Raw genomic sequence first — 17,422 nt, forward strand, 5'->3', positions numbered from 1 at the left:
TACAAATCTAGTACGGGAGTACATGAACTACAGGTCAAATATTTTTTGTTTACTGTAGACGGCAATCCCCTGCTATGGCTGACATCTTACCTTAGGGCGCGTTCAGACTGTCGTGAATAGCCGCCGGAATGCTGCAGCGTAATCCCGGGAATCGCAATCCCACTGCACGTGTATCCCGCTGGAATGGCCAGTACATGTGAAGCTTCGACATTTGAAAAAATTGAGTTGACTCAGTTTGAGTTGGATATCAAAATAAACCAATTCAGTCTGTTGAGATACTGGATCATTGTGCTTTTGCTTGTGCTTGTCGACGGAAAGAATACTATGTCCGGAGTGTTTGGTGCTTGGGTGGCATTCATCCGCTCCGCGATCAGAGTATGTTACGTTTTCTTACTCTTAGTACTCCCTTGTGCCATTGTTCCAGCAGATGCTGCAGGTGTCGCTGACCTGCACAGTTTGTACGAGTACTTGTAGATTTATGCAGTGCGTGTCTACAGCTGTATTTGAATGTGTGCGTAGTGCACAGTTGCAGTTGTCCCCTAGGCCCGCCCTGTGTCTGTGATACGTGATTTGTAGTGCGTGTTGGCTTACACGTGGGAATGCTACGCGCTTTCATGTGACCTGCGTTACTTTCTTCTCGCTGTACTTCCTTTTATGCATGTATCGCTGGCATATGCGACACTGGCCGGCCGGGCCGGAGTGTGTATTGGTTTTGGAAGCATGTGCCTTTTTGTCCTGTGAGAGTTGTTCGCATGCACATGTTGCTGGCCGTGTGGAATGTTTTGGTTCTTGTTGTGTTGGACCTGTGCTCTAGATTCTACAAGTTTGTAGCTGTTGTGATTTTACTATGTTCCATGGGTCTGAATAATTGTGTTCTCCGGAGTGGAGTAAAACTGAACTGTGATTCGATTGTGTGCGGAAACCCGGTGTTGACGAAAGTGTGTTGACCTGGGCGCTGAGGAAAAGTAACATAAACTGGCACCTCCGACGGGATCCTTTTGCCTTTCCGTGGTGGCTGAGAGTCGTCGCCATGAGTGAGGAGCGGCGTATCAGCCACAGATCGACGAAAGGAAAGGAACCCAGGCGATATGGATTTTCTGGAAGTGAGCGCTCGAGTACTCGTGCCAGTCCTGGGAGCACTGAACTCGTAGAATTGGAGAGAGCTCGAGTGGCCAGAAAAAGGGCAGAGGCCGAAGTGCGAGTGGCAGAAGAGATTGCTGCACTGCAGGAACAAGTTCTGCAGAGTAAGTTAGCTGTCCTGCAGAAACGGCAAGCCTTGGAGCAAGCTCGTTCCGAAGAAGAATCTGCGCACGAGTCGGCGGCAGGAGCTAGCCCGTCGCCTCGTAGAGAAATTGCTTCGGACGGGGACGTGGTCTTCCAACGAAGTCGTGACGGCGCAAGTGCGACTCTGCGATCTTGTATGCCACCACGAGCGGAGTCGGACAGTGCAGTTACCGGTAGTAGGTTTACGACTGATCCTCCGTTACCACTCGCGCGCCCCAGTGTTGAAAATGCGAATACACTGGTAGCAGGAACAGCAGCTGCTCAGCTATCGCAGAATGTCCCGGACGTCGTTGACGGTGTGTCTGAAGAGTCAGACCACTATGTGTCATCCAGTAGCGCCTCAAGTAGTGACACTGCTGGTGACTCTACAACTACTGGAACTACAACTAACGCCAGTAGTGGTGAAAGTGATAACAGCCACACTGATAGTAGTACTGTTAGTCACTATGGGCCTGCTTCCAGGCGTGTTGGTACACGTGCTCTGGCCAACGCAGGAGTTGCGTCCAGAGGCGGAGCTGCCTGCACTACCCAGCCAGTACATATGCAGCAGCAGCGGCAGCAGCCGCCGTCACAGCAGCAGCTGCAGCAAGTCCATGTGCTTGGTAGCGCCGTGCGTCCAATGCTGCTGGAAGCAAGTGGACAGGCCCAGCCAAGCCCCGCTGCACCGAGAAGACTGATGACTCCGAAGAAGAAAAAATTGGAAAAACGACAAAAGAACAAGGACAAAGCCGAGCAAGCAGCATCACTGTGCAGTGCCATGACGGAGACACTCTCACTCAACCCTGGAGCAGTGCCGTTCCAACCAGCGAAGCAAACACTGTTGCCTGGACCTCAGCTGGCACTGCCTGGACACCAGATGGCATCGCCTGGATTCATGCCATGGAACTCGCCTTATGCTGTTACCAGTCACCTGAAGGCGTTAGAGCTGCCCAAGTTTGATGGGAAGGTGAAAAGCTACCTGAAGTGGCGGCAGCGTTTCCTTCGGCTGATCGACGACAGTTACGCGATGTCGGAGAACCACAAGCTTGCGCATCTGAGGGAGGCCCTTGCTGATGGTTCTGCAGAGGAGCTGATTGCTGATGTCTTGGATGGACCTGGCGCATATAAAGCAATCATGGCCGAGTTGGAACGCTGGTACGGTGGCCAAGACCGAGAGCTGAACAACCAGGAAAGAGAGCTCATGGAGTGGCCAGTCTTGACCAATGAGCGTGACGTCAGCCAGCTGAAAAAGTTCGCCATTCGGCTCCGCAATACCCTGCTTAACATGGAAGCAGTCCAGGTGCAGCCAGGCAGAGAGTTATACCTGGCGCTAACCCGGAAGATTCCTCGACGGCTCCTGGCACGCTACTTCGATCGTTATGATGATTCCAGCTGTGACATACAGGCATTCTCGCAATTCCTAATAACACACGTCCAGAAGCAGATGCGTGTTGAGGAACGAATTGGCCTGGGAGACCGCCCACCAGTATCACTGCAGCCCAAGGAGCACCAAAACAAGAGTAATCGGCCGTTGCCCAGCAGGCAATATGGAGTCAGGGAGCGCGCGTTTATCTCCAGTCCTGGGACTCCACGATCAAGCGACTCGTCACAGCCTGGGCCGAAACGTAACTCGGTCGCTTCTAGCAGCCGCAGCAACTCCAGAAAAGAGCAAGCTGCCTCAGAGCAAAGACAGCATGCAGACAACAGCCATGCCTGTGGTAAGTGCGAGGGTGCACACCATATTGCAGATTGTGGCGAATTCAAGAGTCTGCCCGTGCAAAAGAGAAATGACACGATCCGGAACCTACGGCTATGCGTCAACTGCCTGGGAGATGGGCACTGGGCACGAGACTGCATGGCAGCGGTGTGCCGAGAGTGTCAAGGCAAGCATCATCATTTACTGCACCGTGAACGACAAGGCAGTTTTACACCATCACCACCAACGCGAAAAGAGGCTAGCCACCATGTGAACAGCGAATCCCAGCCAGCCAATGACGACGAGGCCGGCTTGACCTCATTCATGACGATACCGGTGAAGGTCGCTAATGGAACAGTGACTGCCACAGCCAACGTCCTTCTTGACTCTGGATCAACATGCAGCTTTGTCACAGAGAGGCTTGCACACCGACTACGGCTGCGAGGAGAGCGCAAGCCAGTGCATGTTGGTGTGCTAGGCGGTCAAGTTCTCTCAGGCGAGCGAGAGGTGATGTCTCTGTCCCTTCATCAATATGACAGCCAGGAGATATCAGAAGTTGAGGCATATGTGCTGCCAAAGATCACAAGCGACGTGCACGTTGCTGATTGGAGCCGTCTGCGTCACCAGTGGCCACATCTAGCAGACATTGATTTCCCTGCTGCAAGCAATCAACGCGCCATCGACATCCTAATCGGGCTAAATTCAGCAGCACTGCACAGTGCACAGGAAGAACGGAGTGGCAAGGCAGGTGAGCCCATTGCAAGGCGCACACCCTTGGGATGGGTCTGTTTCGGTTCAGCCATACAAGACAGCTCTGTCCAGCACACCCATCATGCCCTGGAACTAACACAGACAGGTCTCGACTCGCTTGTCCGTAACTTCTGGGACTTGGAAGCGGTCGGCATGCAACCGTCTGCTGAGAGCTACCTGTCACCTGACGAACGCCATGCTGAGGAAATGACTCGACAGCAGCTAGGGTACGCAGATGGTCGATTCGTTGTCGGTATTCCCTGGCAGAATGGAGCGCGTCCTCAGATCACGAGCAACCGAGTGCAGGCCGAGGATCGGCTGCGTTCGCTACTGAGGTCTCTAGAGAGAAGACCAACCGTTCAGATTCGCTATGCAAAGGTGCTGGAGGAGTACCTACAGAAGGCGTACATTCAGGAGCTGACATCTGATCAAGTCCAGCAATGTGGCCGTGAGCAATGGTTTCTGCCGCACTTCGCAGTAGTCCGCGAAGACAAGGCTACAACTAAGGTCCGTGTTGTGTTTGATGCTGCAGCTCGCTTCAACGGCACGTCCATCAATGAACACATGTACGCTGGGCCACGACTGCAGAATGACCTCGTCACAGTACTGATCCGGTTCTGCATGCACCCCGTGGCACTGATTGCTGATGTGTCGGAGATGTTCCTTCAGGTATCACTACAGCCTGAGGATCGCAGATATCACCGATTTCTTTGGAAGACCGGGGACGGAGTCAAGGCCTATGAGTTCACCAGGTTGGCGTTTGGCATCCGTGCATCGCCATATCTAGCAGGCAGAGCTTTGCTGGAGACGGCCGAGCGTTTCGGAGCGAACTACGACCCAGCAGTCAGTGACACAGTTCGCAAGGCATTCTACGTCGACGACATGTTGAAGTCCTTGCCTGACGACCAGAAAGCAATGCGTCTTCGGTCTCAGCTACAAGACCTCCTGAAGAAAGGCGGCTTCCATCTCCGGAAGTGGTTGAGCAACAGTGAAGCAGTGATGGAATCAATTCCACCGGAGCACCGCGCGCCGGCCACGTCTAAGTCCATAACGGCACAAGAGTCGTCTGGACAGCCCTCACAAAAGGCACTGGGCGTAACGTGGATGGTCAGCGAAGATTATTTCACGTTTCACTATCAGGAACCCACATCCGCTGCGTGCACGAAGCGCACCGTCCTCAGTCGCATGGCATCACTGTTTGACCCCAGAGGGCAACTAGCACCATTCACCATCAGGAGCAAGTTGTTGTTCCAGGAACTATGTCTTGCGGGGCTCGGCTGGGACGACCCACTGCCTAAAGAGACGGCGGTAGCTTGGCAAGAATGGTTTGCTGAGATGCCTAAGCTAACACAGCTACGCATTGATCGCTGTTTTCAAGATAGCACAACGTCGATGGGTCTGAGTGTGCACACGTTTACCGACGCATCAGAACGGGCCTACGCCGCTGCGTCATACGTCCGAGCAGAGCGACCAGATGGTACAGCGAAGGTTACCCTGGTGATGGCCAAGGCAAGACCAGCACCGATCAAGCGTCGATCCATTCCGATGCTAGAGCTGCAGGGAGCGGTCCTGGGTGTGCGTCTTGGGACGTACGTTAGCGAAGCTCTTGGTGTGAGAGCAGCCGACAGCCACTACTGGAGCGATTCCATGAATGTCCAGTATTGGATTCGATCACCCAGCCGAAAGTTCAAGCTGGAAGTCGGCAACCGGATATCGGAGATCCAACAGCAGTCTATGGCACGGAACTGGCGTCATGTTCCCGGAGTCAGAAATCCAGCTGATCTCCCCACCCGTGGGATGACAGTCACACAGCTGGCAGAGGAGAGCAGGTGGTGGCATGGACCAACGTTTCTGGCACAGCAACAGAGCGAATGGCCAGATCGCAGGATAGCTGTGCCGAAGGAGCTACCACAAATGCTCAAGACTCCTGAAATCACGATGACGGCAATGATGTCACCACCGTTGCGGCTAAGTCCAAACAACTATTCCTCGTGGAGCCGTCTTGTGCGGGTCACGGCTTGGTGCATGCGTGCCATACACAATCGCCGCAAGAGCCGACTGCCACAGCTAACGCTCAGCGACGCCCGTGTGAAGATTGCAATCAAGAACAGCAAGGAGGTTGCCGTGCCCGAGCTCTCACCAGCTGAGTTTGAAAGAGCGGAGCACTATTGGATCATGCGTGCGCAAGATGAGAGCTATGGTGAAGTGACGAGCACGCTGAGAAAAGGGAAGGAGTTGCCAAGCAGTGCCCCTCTTCTCAAGTTGCAACCGCGCATCGACGAACAGAGTGGATACCCCGTATTAAGAGTTAGTGGGAGACTGCGTACGGCTTACCACTTGGCATCTGAGTTTCGATCTCCAATTATTCTCCCACCTCGACACCGAGTGACAGAGCTGATCATTCGGAGAGAGGATGAGCGATGCCGACACAGCATTGGCACGAATCACCTCCTGTCCAATCTCGCCGATCACTACTGGCTTGTGAAAGGCAAGCAAATGGTGAAGTCACATCGGCACCACTGCGTGGGATGTCAGAAGGTGTGGCGCAAACCAGCCACTCCCAGGATGGGTCCGCTCCCAGACCTCCGCACGCAAGGACCACTTCTGGCATTCGCCCGCACCGCTGTGGACTTCGCCGGACCATTTCTAGTGAAGAGAGGTCGAGGACGTACACAAGAGAAGAGGTATGTAGCAGTGTTCACGTGTCTGCAATCTCGAGCGTGTCACTTGGAGCTGGTTACCTCTCTCGACACGACTGGCTTCAAGATGGCCCTGACGCGATTCTGCAAGCGTCGCGGCACACCCGAGATGTTGCTTACTGATAATGGAAGCAATTTTGTTGCGACAGAGCGAGAGCTGAGGGAGGCAGTCGCCCAGCTTGACCATGCCGACCTCACATCGGAGTATGCAGGCCAAGGGATTGAGTGGAAATTCAATCCGCCTCGTTCTCCTCATTTCGGCGGCGTGTTCGAACGGATCGTGCGCTCCATGAAGCAAGTTCTCCAGACTGTGCTGTACAAGGCTGATTTAACTGAAGAAGAGCTCCAGACAGTATTGGTGCAGGCCGAGGCTCTCATCAACTCGCGGCCATTGACAACGCTTTCGGAGGAAAGTGAAGACCTGGAGCCGCTAACGCCTTTGCATTTCTTGGTTGGCCATTCGAGAGTTGCAACAGCGTTGGAAGCAACCCCGGAGGGGGGTCTGCATCGTCGCTGGCAGTTGCTTCAGGATCTGATGAAGCGCATTTGGAAGAGGTGGCTCCGCGAGATTGTTGCTCGAGCCAATTTGGAGACGAAGTGGCACCGTGATAGTGCATCGGTTACAGTCGGCAAAATCCTGATGATGCTGGACGAATCGCTCCCAAGGACTCAGTGGCCGCTTGGTCGAGTGGTCGCTACGTATCCTGGAAAGGACGGGAAGGTGCGCGTAGTGGACGTGAAGGTCAAAGGGAAGGTGTACAAGCGCAGCGTCCACCGCTTGGTGCCCCTAGATGTGGAACCGTCAGCAGTCAAGGTGACTCTCCCAGCCTCTGCTGAAGTCCGGCTAAGTGATCTCAATGAGTGACATTAACTGGCATGCTCGCCGTTGTTAATGCCGTGTATCAAGTTACGGTTTTGCCCAATAGCGTATAGGCATTAGATTCGCTCAGTTTTCCCACGTTCGCTCATGAGGGAGGGAATGTTACGTTTTCTTACTCTTAGTACTCCCTTGTGCCATTGTTCCAGCAGATGCTGCAGGTGTCGCTGACCTGCACAGTTTGTACGAGTACTTGTAGATTTATGCAGTGCGTGTCTACAGCTGTATTTGAATGTGTGCGTAGTGCACAGTTGCAGTTGTCCCCTAGGCCCTGTGTCTGTGATACGTGATTTGTAGTGCGTGTTGGCTTACACGTGGGAATGCTACGCGCTTTCATGTGACCTGCGTTACTTTCTTCTCGCTGTACTTCCTTTTATGCATGTATCGCTGGCATATGCGACACTGGCCGGCCGGGCCGGAGTGTGTATTGGTTTTGGAAGCATGTGCCTTTTTGTCCTGTGAGAGTTGTTCGCATGCACATGTTGCTGGCCGTGTGGAATGTTTTGGTTCTTGTTGTGTTGGACCTGTGCTCTAGATTCTACAAGTTTGTAGCTGTTGTGATTTTACTATGTTCCATGGGTCTGAATAATTGTGTTCTCCGGAGTGGAGTAAAACTGAACTGTGATTCGATTGTGTGCGGAAACCCGGTGTTGACGAAAGTGTGTTGACCTGGGCGCTGAGGAAAAGTAACAGAGTATGCTTCTCGCTCGCAGTAAGCGTTTTGCCTGCAGAGCGGCCCGCAAAAATCACCACGTACAGCTCCATGAACTCCCTCTCTGAGTCGAACAAAGATTTCGGCATGATGGGAGAAGTTGGCAGTCGAGAAGTCAAAACTCCAAACTCAAAAGCATGCAGTCAGACTGCAAGAGTAGAGGCTAAAATAAACGAAAAGACGGAACTTGTGCTGCAAGGATATCAAAAGCGCTCCGCGTGCCGCCGGAATCTGCATTCCACTGGCCTGCGGAGTGGTGGGAAACCTTTTCCGTGTTTACGCTGGCGGGAACGTCACGTGAGCGATTCACCTTGACAACTTTCACATTCCGCTTGTTTTTTACGCCAGTCTGAACGCGCCCTAACTGGGCGAACGCAGTACGTCACGGTACATGGGACGTCCTCACCCGACACAACAGTACTATCCGGAGTTCCCCAGGGTTCCATCCTCGGCCCCCTTCTTTTTATCTTATACGTCAATGATCTGCCCGCAGCTGCCCCGGGCACATCACTATTCGCAGACGACACAACGCTCCTACGGGCATCTCCTAACATCACTGGCCTGATGAGTAACCTAGCTAACGGGATTCAAAGAGTAATTTCCTCCATCGTCTTGGCGGTTATCGCCCAATCTGTCTAAAACTAAAATCATGCTCTTTCCTTCTCAGCCTGATGTTCCGCCCCTCCTCCATCCTACTTTCCCCCAGCCTATAGACATAGTCTCCAGCCATAAGCATCTTGGCATTTTCATTGACTCTAATCTTTCATGGGACCCCCACATCGATTACATAATTATGTAAACGATCAAGTTCATCTTTAGGAATCCTCTCTTCTCACTGTTACCATCTCCCAATCTCTTGTAAACTCCTCTTTTACTCAGCTTACATACGCCCCATTTTTGATTATGCATATACTGCTTGGGCTGGAATTTCCACAACCCGTGCTGAAAAGCTCGAAATTCAGCACAAAAAAGTTCTAAAAATCCTCCTCCGGAAACCCCGCATGCTCCCATCTTCCACCCTTTATGCCCTTGCTCACACTACCCCTTTGTCTAAGAGACGTAATTCACATCTTGTCACCCTTATCCATTCTCTCAAACTCAATCTGTGTCCACCTCACCTCCACTGTTTCAACTGGTTTTCTTCCCGTAGCACGAGAAACTCCCTTTCCCTTCCGAAACCCAAGTCCTCCTTTCTACTTCACTCTCCCCTTTTCACTGCGTACTCTGCGTGGCTGGCACTTCCCCAAGAAGCTAAGGACCTTTCTTCCCTCCGCCTTTTTAAGAGCCTTGTCGCGCCTTGACTTTGATTTTGCGTTTCTCATTTTGTTGCAATCACTACTTATCCATGCCGGTTCCTTTTTTTCTTCTCCTCCCCTTCTCCCTTCCTTGCCGTGGTTGGCTAACACCCTCTCTCTTTGTATTGGCCGGTGTTCTCATTGTGCTATGATATGCTGCAATTAAAAAATATGGCATGGGGGTCTGTCTACAGAAAAATGGCCACTGAAAAACCCAACCCCAACACACTCACTGGCACACATCTTCCCAAGCGATGTGCCTTCTTTGTCGGGAATGTTAGCCCTGGAAGTAAGGCACAGTCCATTGTCACCTGGTGCGCTGATAGGGGCGTTGATGTATACGCATGCACAATTGCCGAAACCCAATACTTTGGTACCTGCTATGCACGCGTTTCTGTCGCGGAAGAGTTTGAGCAAACGCTGCTTGACAAGGAATTCTGGCCCGACACCATTGCGCACACCGTCCGCAAATGGCGCTATGCCGACTCCGCTAGCAAGTGATGGGTCCTCGGTCACCTAGCCAACAGCTAAATCCTCTTGCCCAACCCTTTGTGCCCCACGCAAGTTCATCACACCCTTCCCCTCATTGCGTTACATATTCTTCTATGTCTAGTGGTCATATTCCACTTGCACCACCATTCCTTCCTGATTCTGGACAACAAACTACTAAAACTCCTAATCACCAGCAGCTCCACGACGCCCCTACCACAAACTAATGTCGGTCTTCACCCCGTTGAGCGCTCATGCTTTCCCGTTTTTCCCGGACCACGCACATTCTATTAACATTGTAACTATCAACTGTCGCTCTGTAACAAACAAACTTCCGGAATTGTACGCAATATGTCAGGCCAACAAGCCCACCATAATATGTTTAACAGAAACCTGGCTAAGCCCGTCACTTTCATTCAGTGTTCCAGGCTACACATGCTTCCGTAAAGACAGATCTACACATAAGAACCTGAGATCAAACCTACGTGGATATGGTGGCGTGGCCATTCTCATACGTGATGGGACATTTCCACATTGCACCCGTCGCCATGACCTTGATTCTCCCCAAAGCGAGGCCTTATGGCTTGAGCTTGGTGCACCGGCAGGTCTCCGGGCCAATCCGCTACTCATTTGCTGTCATTACCGCCCCCCTTCACAATCCCTTCTTGATATCACCTCCTTTTGCGACATACTTACCGACACGCTGTGTTCCTTGGACCTCTCTTTATTTGATGTTTTTCTTACCGGTGACTACAATGCCCACAATTCTGACTGGTGGAGTGGTGACACCACATCGCGTGCTGGTACGGAGCTATCACACGTGTTCTCTAGCTTTATTATTATTATGAAATGACCCAAAGGCAATGTGCCTATCGAGGGGTTCATTTGATTGAAAGAACAGTAGATGTAGATGTATGTACAAAGAGAAGTAGGGATTGATGAGGAGAGAAATGGGGAAAATCAACTGCAAGGTGGCGGAATTCCGTTGATTGCATAAGCATAGTCAGCTGTAAATTTCCTGAGGGCAGCTTTGAACTTATAGAGCGAGGCTTCCGATGTTAGACTGGGGGGTAAACAGTTCCATAGAATAGCAGTTCGGAACATGAAGAGAGACTTAGACAATGATTTAAATTTGGGAAGAATGATTTTATTTGGTCGTCGCTCTCTATTCGTAATCTTGAAATGGAAATCAGCAAGGTAATCACGATGATGGAAAACATATCTGTGAAAAGTAGTGAGACTGATGATTTGACGACGATAGGCTAGTGACTCTAGGGAGCATTTAGAATTTAAGACAGATTTGGAAGAAGTGTAATCAAATGCAATTTTTTTCTTTTTCAGTAGAGCTCTAGCAAACCTTGCCTGTAATTGATCAAGAATGGTCATGGGTTTCTTATTAGATCCAAACGACCACACCGTACAGCTATATTCGATCACAGGTCTTACGAACCCTTTGTACAGTATGATCATTGTCGAAGGCGTAAGTTGCTGGGACATAATTGACAGTAGGTGCACTCGCTTTGGCCTCCAGCAGCTTGTCAATTTCCCCACCCGTGTCGCTCCGAATGGAAGACTGTCCTGTCTGGACTTGCTTGCTACGAACCGCCCCCTCTCTGTACGCTCTGTTGACGATGCTGCCCCGCTTGCTGCATCGGATCATTTGCAAGTCATTACAACGCTAGCCTACAACATTGCCACTGCTGACACCTCTTACAACTGCTCTCAGACTCCTACCCCTCCGCGACATGCCTTCCGCAAGGTTACACCCTCCACTTGGTCAATCATCAACTCTGCACTTTTTGCCTGTGACTGGCATCTTTTATTCACCTCCACTGCTGCTGATGAAGCTGTGGAGAAGTTCACCACAGTTCTTGATGACGTGCTCTCCTTCTATGTGCCACAATACGGAGCAAGACCCGCTACACCCAAACATGGCAGCCACCACCCTCGTCAGTCCAGCCGTAACCCCAAGATCCCTTGGCTCGACAAAGATCTCCAAGGTGCAATTAAACTCAAATACGACTACTATAGCTTAAGTAAGAAGTACTCCACGTACGCTAATATTTCTTTATACAAAAAACAGCGCAATCTGGTGAAGTCATTGTCACGTTCTAAGTATCGAGCATATTTACGTTCGCTCACTACCACCCTATCTCACCCCTCTTCCAGGCCTAACCTGTATACCTTTGTTCGCACTCAAAGGACAACTAGTACACGTCAAGACATACCACCGTTATTAGCTTCCAATGGTTCGATGGTGACTGACCCCAAGTCTATAGCTAATACTCTCAATACGCAATTCACATCAGCTGGTATTCCAGACGCCCATTCCTCTCCAATACCACCTCTGCAACGTTCTGCGACTGTGTCTTCTGATCTGCGCTCTATACATACCACCACATCATCTGTTCGCAGCTACCTAAAAAGACTAAAAAGCAACAAAAGCCCTGGTCCTGATGCCCTACCAAATGAAGTTCTCAAAGTTCTGGCTCCATCTCTGGCGTACCCACTGTGCCTTATATTCAACCTTTCCTACTCCTCCGGCGTATTTCCTGATCGTTGGAAGATCGCTAAGGTCACGCCCATCTACAAGTGTAAAGGCTCCCGATTACAAGCCTCAAACTATCGTCCAATATCTCTTCTCTGCTCCCTTTCAAAAGTATGTGAAAAGGTATTTTACGACCAGTTGTATTGCCACATTTCACCATGCCTTAGCCCTTCCCAATCTGGCTTTCGGCGCAACGACTCAACCTCTGACCAACTAGCTCGTCTAGTACAAGACATTGCCACCCTTCGTGATGCTCGACACCATATTGCTCTCTGTTTCTTTGACTTGGCAAAGGCCTTTGATACTGTCTGGCATCGTGGCCTCCTTGCCAAGCTACATATTGTCTTTGGTGTGTCTGGCCCTGCTCTGTCCTGGCTGGAGTCCTATCTGAGTAGCCGATCACAGTTTGTTTCTGCCCTCTCCATCAACTCTGATCCTCTACCAGTGTCTTCTGGAGTTCCCCAAGGCTCCATACTTGGACCTCTTTTGTTCGTAGCATACGTTAATGATTTACCCTCTATAGACCCAGGTGTCTCGTTATTTGCTGATGATACAACCCTACTGTCAGCATCCTCGTCCTCAGCGGCTCTTGTACCTCGAGTGTCGGCTCAGATATGCAGTGTCCTACGCTGGATGCAAACATGGCGACTTAGACCCAACCTGACTAAAACCGAAATAATGTTCCTTCCCCCAATCTCATCCATGTCACTTTTACACCATCCTGATTTCCCAGAACCCATAAAGGTTGTTTCCAACCATAAACACCTGGGAATAATGCTTGATGATCGTCTCTCTTGGTCTTTCCATATTGATGCTCTTTGCAGCCGTTCAAGCTCTGCCCTAGGTGTTATACGTCCCCATTGTTCCCATCTTCCTTTCAAATGTAAAATTTGTTTTACAAACTGTACATCCTGCCTCTTTTCATGTACGCTGCTGTTAGCTGGTGTGGCTTGTCCTCGGTTCTCGCTGAGCGTCTCGAAATCCACCATAGAAAACTTCTTCGTATCCTGTTTAGTCTACCCCCTCTCTACTCTTCTGCTTCCCTGTATGTCCTTGCAAATGCTTGCCCACTGTCGACCCACCGTCAAAAATTAATTTGCACTTTTGCTCACAAATTTAAACTAGCTCTACATCCTCCTCATCTTAACGTGTATAACTGGTTCCAAATCACAGATGGCTCCCAGACAAGATGCTCTGTTGCCCTCCCCTTGGCTAAAACGTCCTCCCTTGTACGCTCTCCACTCTTTGTTGCTTACTCTGCTTGGCTTGCGCTGCCCGCTACTACGCGCAATGCCAGTACCCTGGACGCATTTAAATCTGCTCACTAGATTCACCATCACCTGTCCCTCCCATGCTTCTCCGTCTTGACCATTACTTTTCTTCTTTTATTCACCATGGTTGGTTAACACCCATATCGCCCGTACTGGCTGATTTTCTTCTCATGCCATGAGGTGTTGTCTATAATAATAATAATAATATACATCACGCCCCTTCGAGATAATGCTGAGAAAACAAATCCAGTATTATCTATCAAATCAAATCAAAACAAGAAAAGAACAAGTATGGCAAACAACGGCCCATAGCACACGGCGGAACAGACATAGCATGCCACACAAGGATACAGAAAGATACGATATAAGAACAATCCTCAAGAACATGTACACGATGTGTCCAGAACAAATCAAGATGCATAAGACTGTCCACGGGTGGAGGAAATGTTCAAACGAGAGGGTGGTTGGTGCGCTCGTGTGCTGCGACGCAGAGGGGGAGGCGTAGCAGGAGCAACGACAACAGACGGCTGTGGTGAAACACATGGTGCTGGTGACGGCACGGGTGGAGAGAACGGACGAAGAAAACGGCGATTTCTCCAATAAACTCGACCACTAGCCAACTTGACGAAATAGTCACGGTGCTGCCCAATGGCCACAATCACGCCACGGGTTGTCCAACGCTTCGTCTTCGGATCCTGGACGTCCACAGGAGTGCCGATACGGAGAACGGGAAGAGAGCGGTGGGTGGGAGTACTGCCTGAAACAGGTGTCGAGGGTGGTGACTGTTCTTCACGCTCACTAGCGACGGTCGACCACGAGGAATCAAACTGCGTCCACTCAGCAATGACGAAAGACCGAAGTGGATGCCCGAGAAGATGCTCAGCTGGGCTCTTGCCAGACGGACCGGGCGTATTCCGCCACTCCAGTAGACCACGACGAAATGCATCTGTGTCGAGATTGCCATTTGACGAGGTCTTGAGCAGCAAGCGCTTCATAGCTTTCACTGCGGCTTCCGCATGTCCATTACTCTGGGGATAATGTGGGGAAGAGGATACGCGTTGCACTTGCCAACGGCTACAGAAGTCGGCAAACTTCTTTGATGCAAACTGGGGGCCACCGTCGGTGCACAGTACAGCAGGCACACCCAGATCGGCGAACCAACGACGACAAGCGAGGATGATATCGTGTGATGACGTGGTCCTGCCGGTTCGAACAACGCACGGCCAACCAGTCAGACGGTCGACATAAACAAGAAACTCATAGCCTTGGCAAGAGAACAGATCAGCGGACACAAACTCGAACGGCAGAGTAGGATGACGGTCATTCATCGGTGGTTCGGCTGACTGCGACGACTGGAATTCTCGACACGCGGAACAGGCACGGACAAGGGTGTCTTATGTCGGCGGTGAGACCAGGCCAGTACATGAGCTGTCGGGCGCGAGCCTTAGTGCGGACGAGACCTTGATGCGAGGCATGAAGGTTAGCAAGAACGCGTTGACGCATAGCCAAGGGAACTAGAATGCGTTGGCCTTTCATGACGATGCCCTGGTCCACTGACAGGTGCTCACGTCCATTCCAGAAGGGTTGGAGTGGAGCATCCAAATCACGCTGACGAGCGGGAAAACCATGCAGAACGCACTGGACAAGAGACTGATAGACTGGATCAGCTGAGGCGGCTGCTCGAAGTTCAGCAAACTTCAGGTTGGGGTGAGGACCATCATTACGGAGCATGCACACACGGATGCTGCGGCAATGAAGAGCAGGGGCTTCGCCGAGTTCATCATCTGAAGACGGGATGACGACGGGATTGCGAGACAGCGCGTCAGCAAACGCATGATCAGAGCCTTTTCGCCAGGAAGCGTGCACTTGAAACGACTGCAGCTTCAGGCGAAGACGGAGAAGGCGAGGATTCTCGATCTGATCTAGAGAATACGCGTTGATAATCGGGATCAACGGATGGTGATCAGTGATCAGATCAAATAGGGTGCCGGATAAGTACAACTTGCACTTGTGCAAAGCCCAAACGACGGCGAGCATCTCGAGCTCAACAACAGCATAGCGAGATTTGGCATCAGAGAGGTAGCGGGAGCCACACTGGATGATTCGCCACTTATCGTCCTGCTTCTGCCACAGAACGAAGCCGAGACCACGTAGTGCAGAGGCATCAGTCTCCAGACGGAGGTCGTGCCTGCCCATGCTGGTAGAATGCCAGGATAGGAGGAGACAGCAGAGTAGACTTGGTCTTCTCGAACGCAACAGTGTGGTTGGCATCCCAGACAAATTCACGGGTCGTCTTCAACAGACCACGAAGCGGAGTGGTGCAGGCGGCGAGGTGTGGTGAGAACTCGCTACACTGGTTCACCAGGCCAAGAAACGAACGCAAATCAGTGCGGTTCGCAGGAATGTCAAAATCGCGAATAGCCGCTGCCTTGTCATCGTCAACAACCCAGCCGTCTGGACTGACAATGTAGCCGCAGAAATGGATGTGACGTGACGCAAAGGTGAATTTGGACGGGCTCAGAGTAATGCCATGCTGTCGAGCACACAGCAGGATGTCACGAACATGGGTGACATGGGAGGCAAAGTCGTCATCATAGGCCAGGCAATCATCTACAACCTTGGCGAAATTCGGGATTGCATCGAACGCAGCATCAGTGCGGCAGTTGAAAACATCCCCGGCGGAAATCAGGCCTTGAGGGTTGCGTAGGAAACGATACCTGCCGTATGGGGTGGTGAATGTGGTCATTGGACATGCCTGCTCACTCAGTGGGATTTGCCAGTATCCGTGCCTTGCATCAAGCTTGGTGAGGAACTGTGCCGATCCAATACCAGAAACCACATCGAGAGCAGTGCGAACAGGGTGGGCTGGTCTCAGGACTTGGTCATTCAATCATTTGAAATCGACGGTGAGGCGTTTCTCAGTGGTACCTTTCTTGTCGACGAGCACAATCGGGTGACACCATTCACTAGGCTCACTGACAGGCTCGATTATGCCATCGACAACCATTGTGTCCAGTTGTGACTTGACCTGGTCACGAAACGCGTACGGAATCGGGCGTGCGGTATGAACACATGACGGCTTAGCATCTGGCTGAAGTTGGATGTCCATCGGAGGACCTGCCATCGCCTTCAAGCCAGTGTCGGAAAACACGTCCGAGAACTCCTGCAGTAGCTCATCGCGAACACGAGCGATATCAGCAGAGCTAGGATTGACAACAGGCTTTGATACAGCACGGATCTTAGGTGGCGCGGCAGCATTAGCAGCAGGGTACTGTGCAGGCCAATCTGACGGGAGGAGCTGGAGTGCACTCAAGGACGAACGTGATAGAAGAGCATCGTCCAGACCCTTGTACACGTGGATTACGGTGCTGTGTTGTACTTCGCCAACCTGAAGTGAAGCACGAATACTGCCGACGTTCTGCAACTGCTCTCCAGATGCCGCTAGGACGCACTCTGGGTCATGGTCGAGGTTCTCGGGGAACCCGCCAAGCAGTTCGAGATGATGCTCGCCAATGGCATCGACGTCACTGCCAGTATCAGGGACCCAGGGTAGCGTGACTGCCTCATCCTCAGTGGCTAAACGGGTGGACACACGCACAGTAGGCTGCGCAGCAAGACGAGTACGCTGCAACTTCAGTTGGCCCACATGCTTCACGTTCCGGTCCGATTGTGACGACGACCTACACATGGCGAGAAAGTGACCAGTCTTGCCACAGCCATTACATTTCTTGCCGCTGGCAGGGCAACTAGACTTTGTGTGCGGGCTCCGGCCGCAATTGGGGCACTTCTTGTGTGTGTCGCTTCCTGACGAGGGAGCGGATG

General features: G+C 51.5%; 2 protein-coding genes across 2 annotated transcripts; one reads left to right on the forward strand and one right to left on the reverse strand.

Moving 5' to 3' along the window:
* Positions 1 to 1,030: 1,030 nt before the first annotated feature.
* Positions 1,031 to 7,273, forward strand: LOC135809125 (uncharacterized). Its single transcript, XM_065322399.1, has one exon. The coding sequence runs from the start codon at positions 1,031 to 1,033 to the stop codon at positions 7,271 to 7,273; it is 6,243 nt and encodes a 2,080-aa protein (XP_065178471.1).
* Positions 7,274 to 14,010: 6,737 nt separating this feature from the next.
* Positions 14,011 to 15,637, reverse strand: LOC135809134 (uncharacterized). Its single transcript, XM_065322413.1, has 2 exons — positions 15,044 to 15,637; positions 14,011 to 14,952 (listed from the first exon to the last, which is right to left on the reverse strand). The coding sequence occupies exons 1-2, from the start codon at positions 15,635 to 15,637 to the stop codon at positions 14,011 to 14,013; spliced, it is 1,536 nt and encodes a 511-aa protein (XP_065178485.1).
* Between the last annotated feature and the right edge of the window lie 1,785 nt (positions 15,638 to 17,422).

Source organism: Sycon ciliatum, chromosome 1, assembly GCF_964019385.1.
Source record: "Sycon ciliatum chromosome 1, ocSycCili1.1, whole genome shotgun sequence".
NCBI classification, from domain to species: domain Eukaryota; kingdom Metazoa; phylum Porifera; class Calcarea; order Leucosolenida; family Sycettidae; genus Sycon; species Sycon ciliatum.

Excerpts from the sequence above, each read along its gene's own strand:
- LOC135809125 (XM_065322399.1), top strand. The coding sequence starts at position 1,031 with ATGAGTGAGGAGCGGCGTATCAGCCACAGATCGACGAAAGGAAAGGAA.
- LOC135809134 (XM_065322413.1), bottom strand. The coding sequence starts at position 15,637 with ATGCTCGCCGTCGTTTGGGCTTTGCACAAGTGCAAGTTGTACTTATCC. Across the intron at positions 14,953-15,043 it reads AAGGTCTCGTCCGCACTAAG|TCGTCGCAGTCAGCCGAACC; the intron begins GCTCGCGCCCGA and ends CGAGAATTCCAG.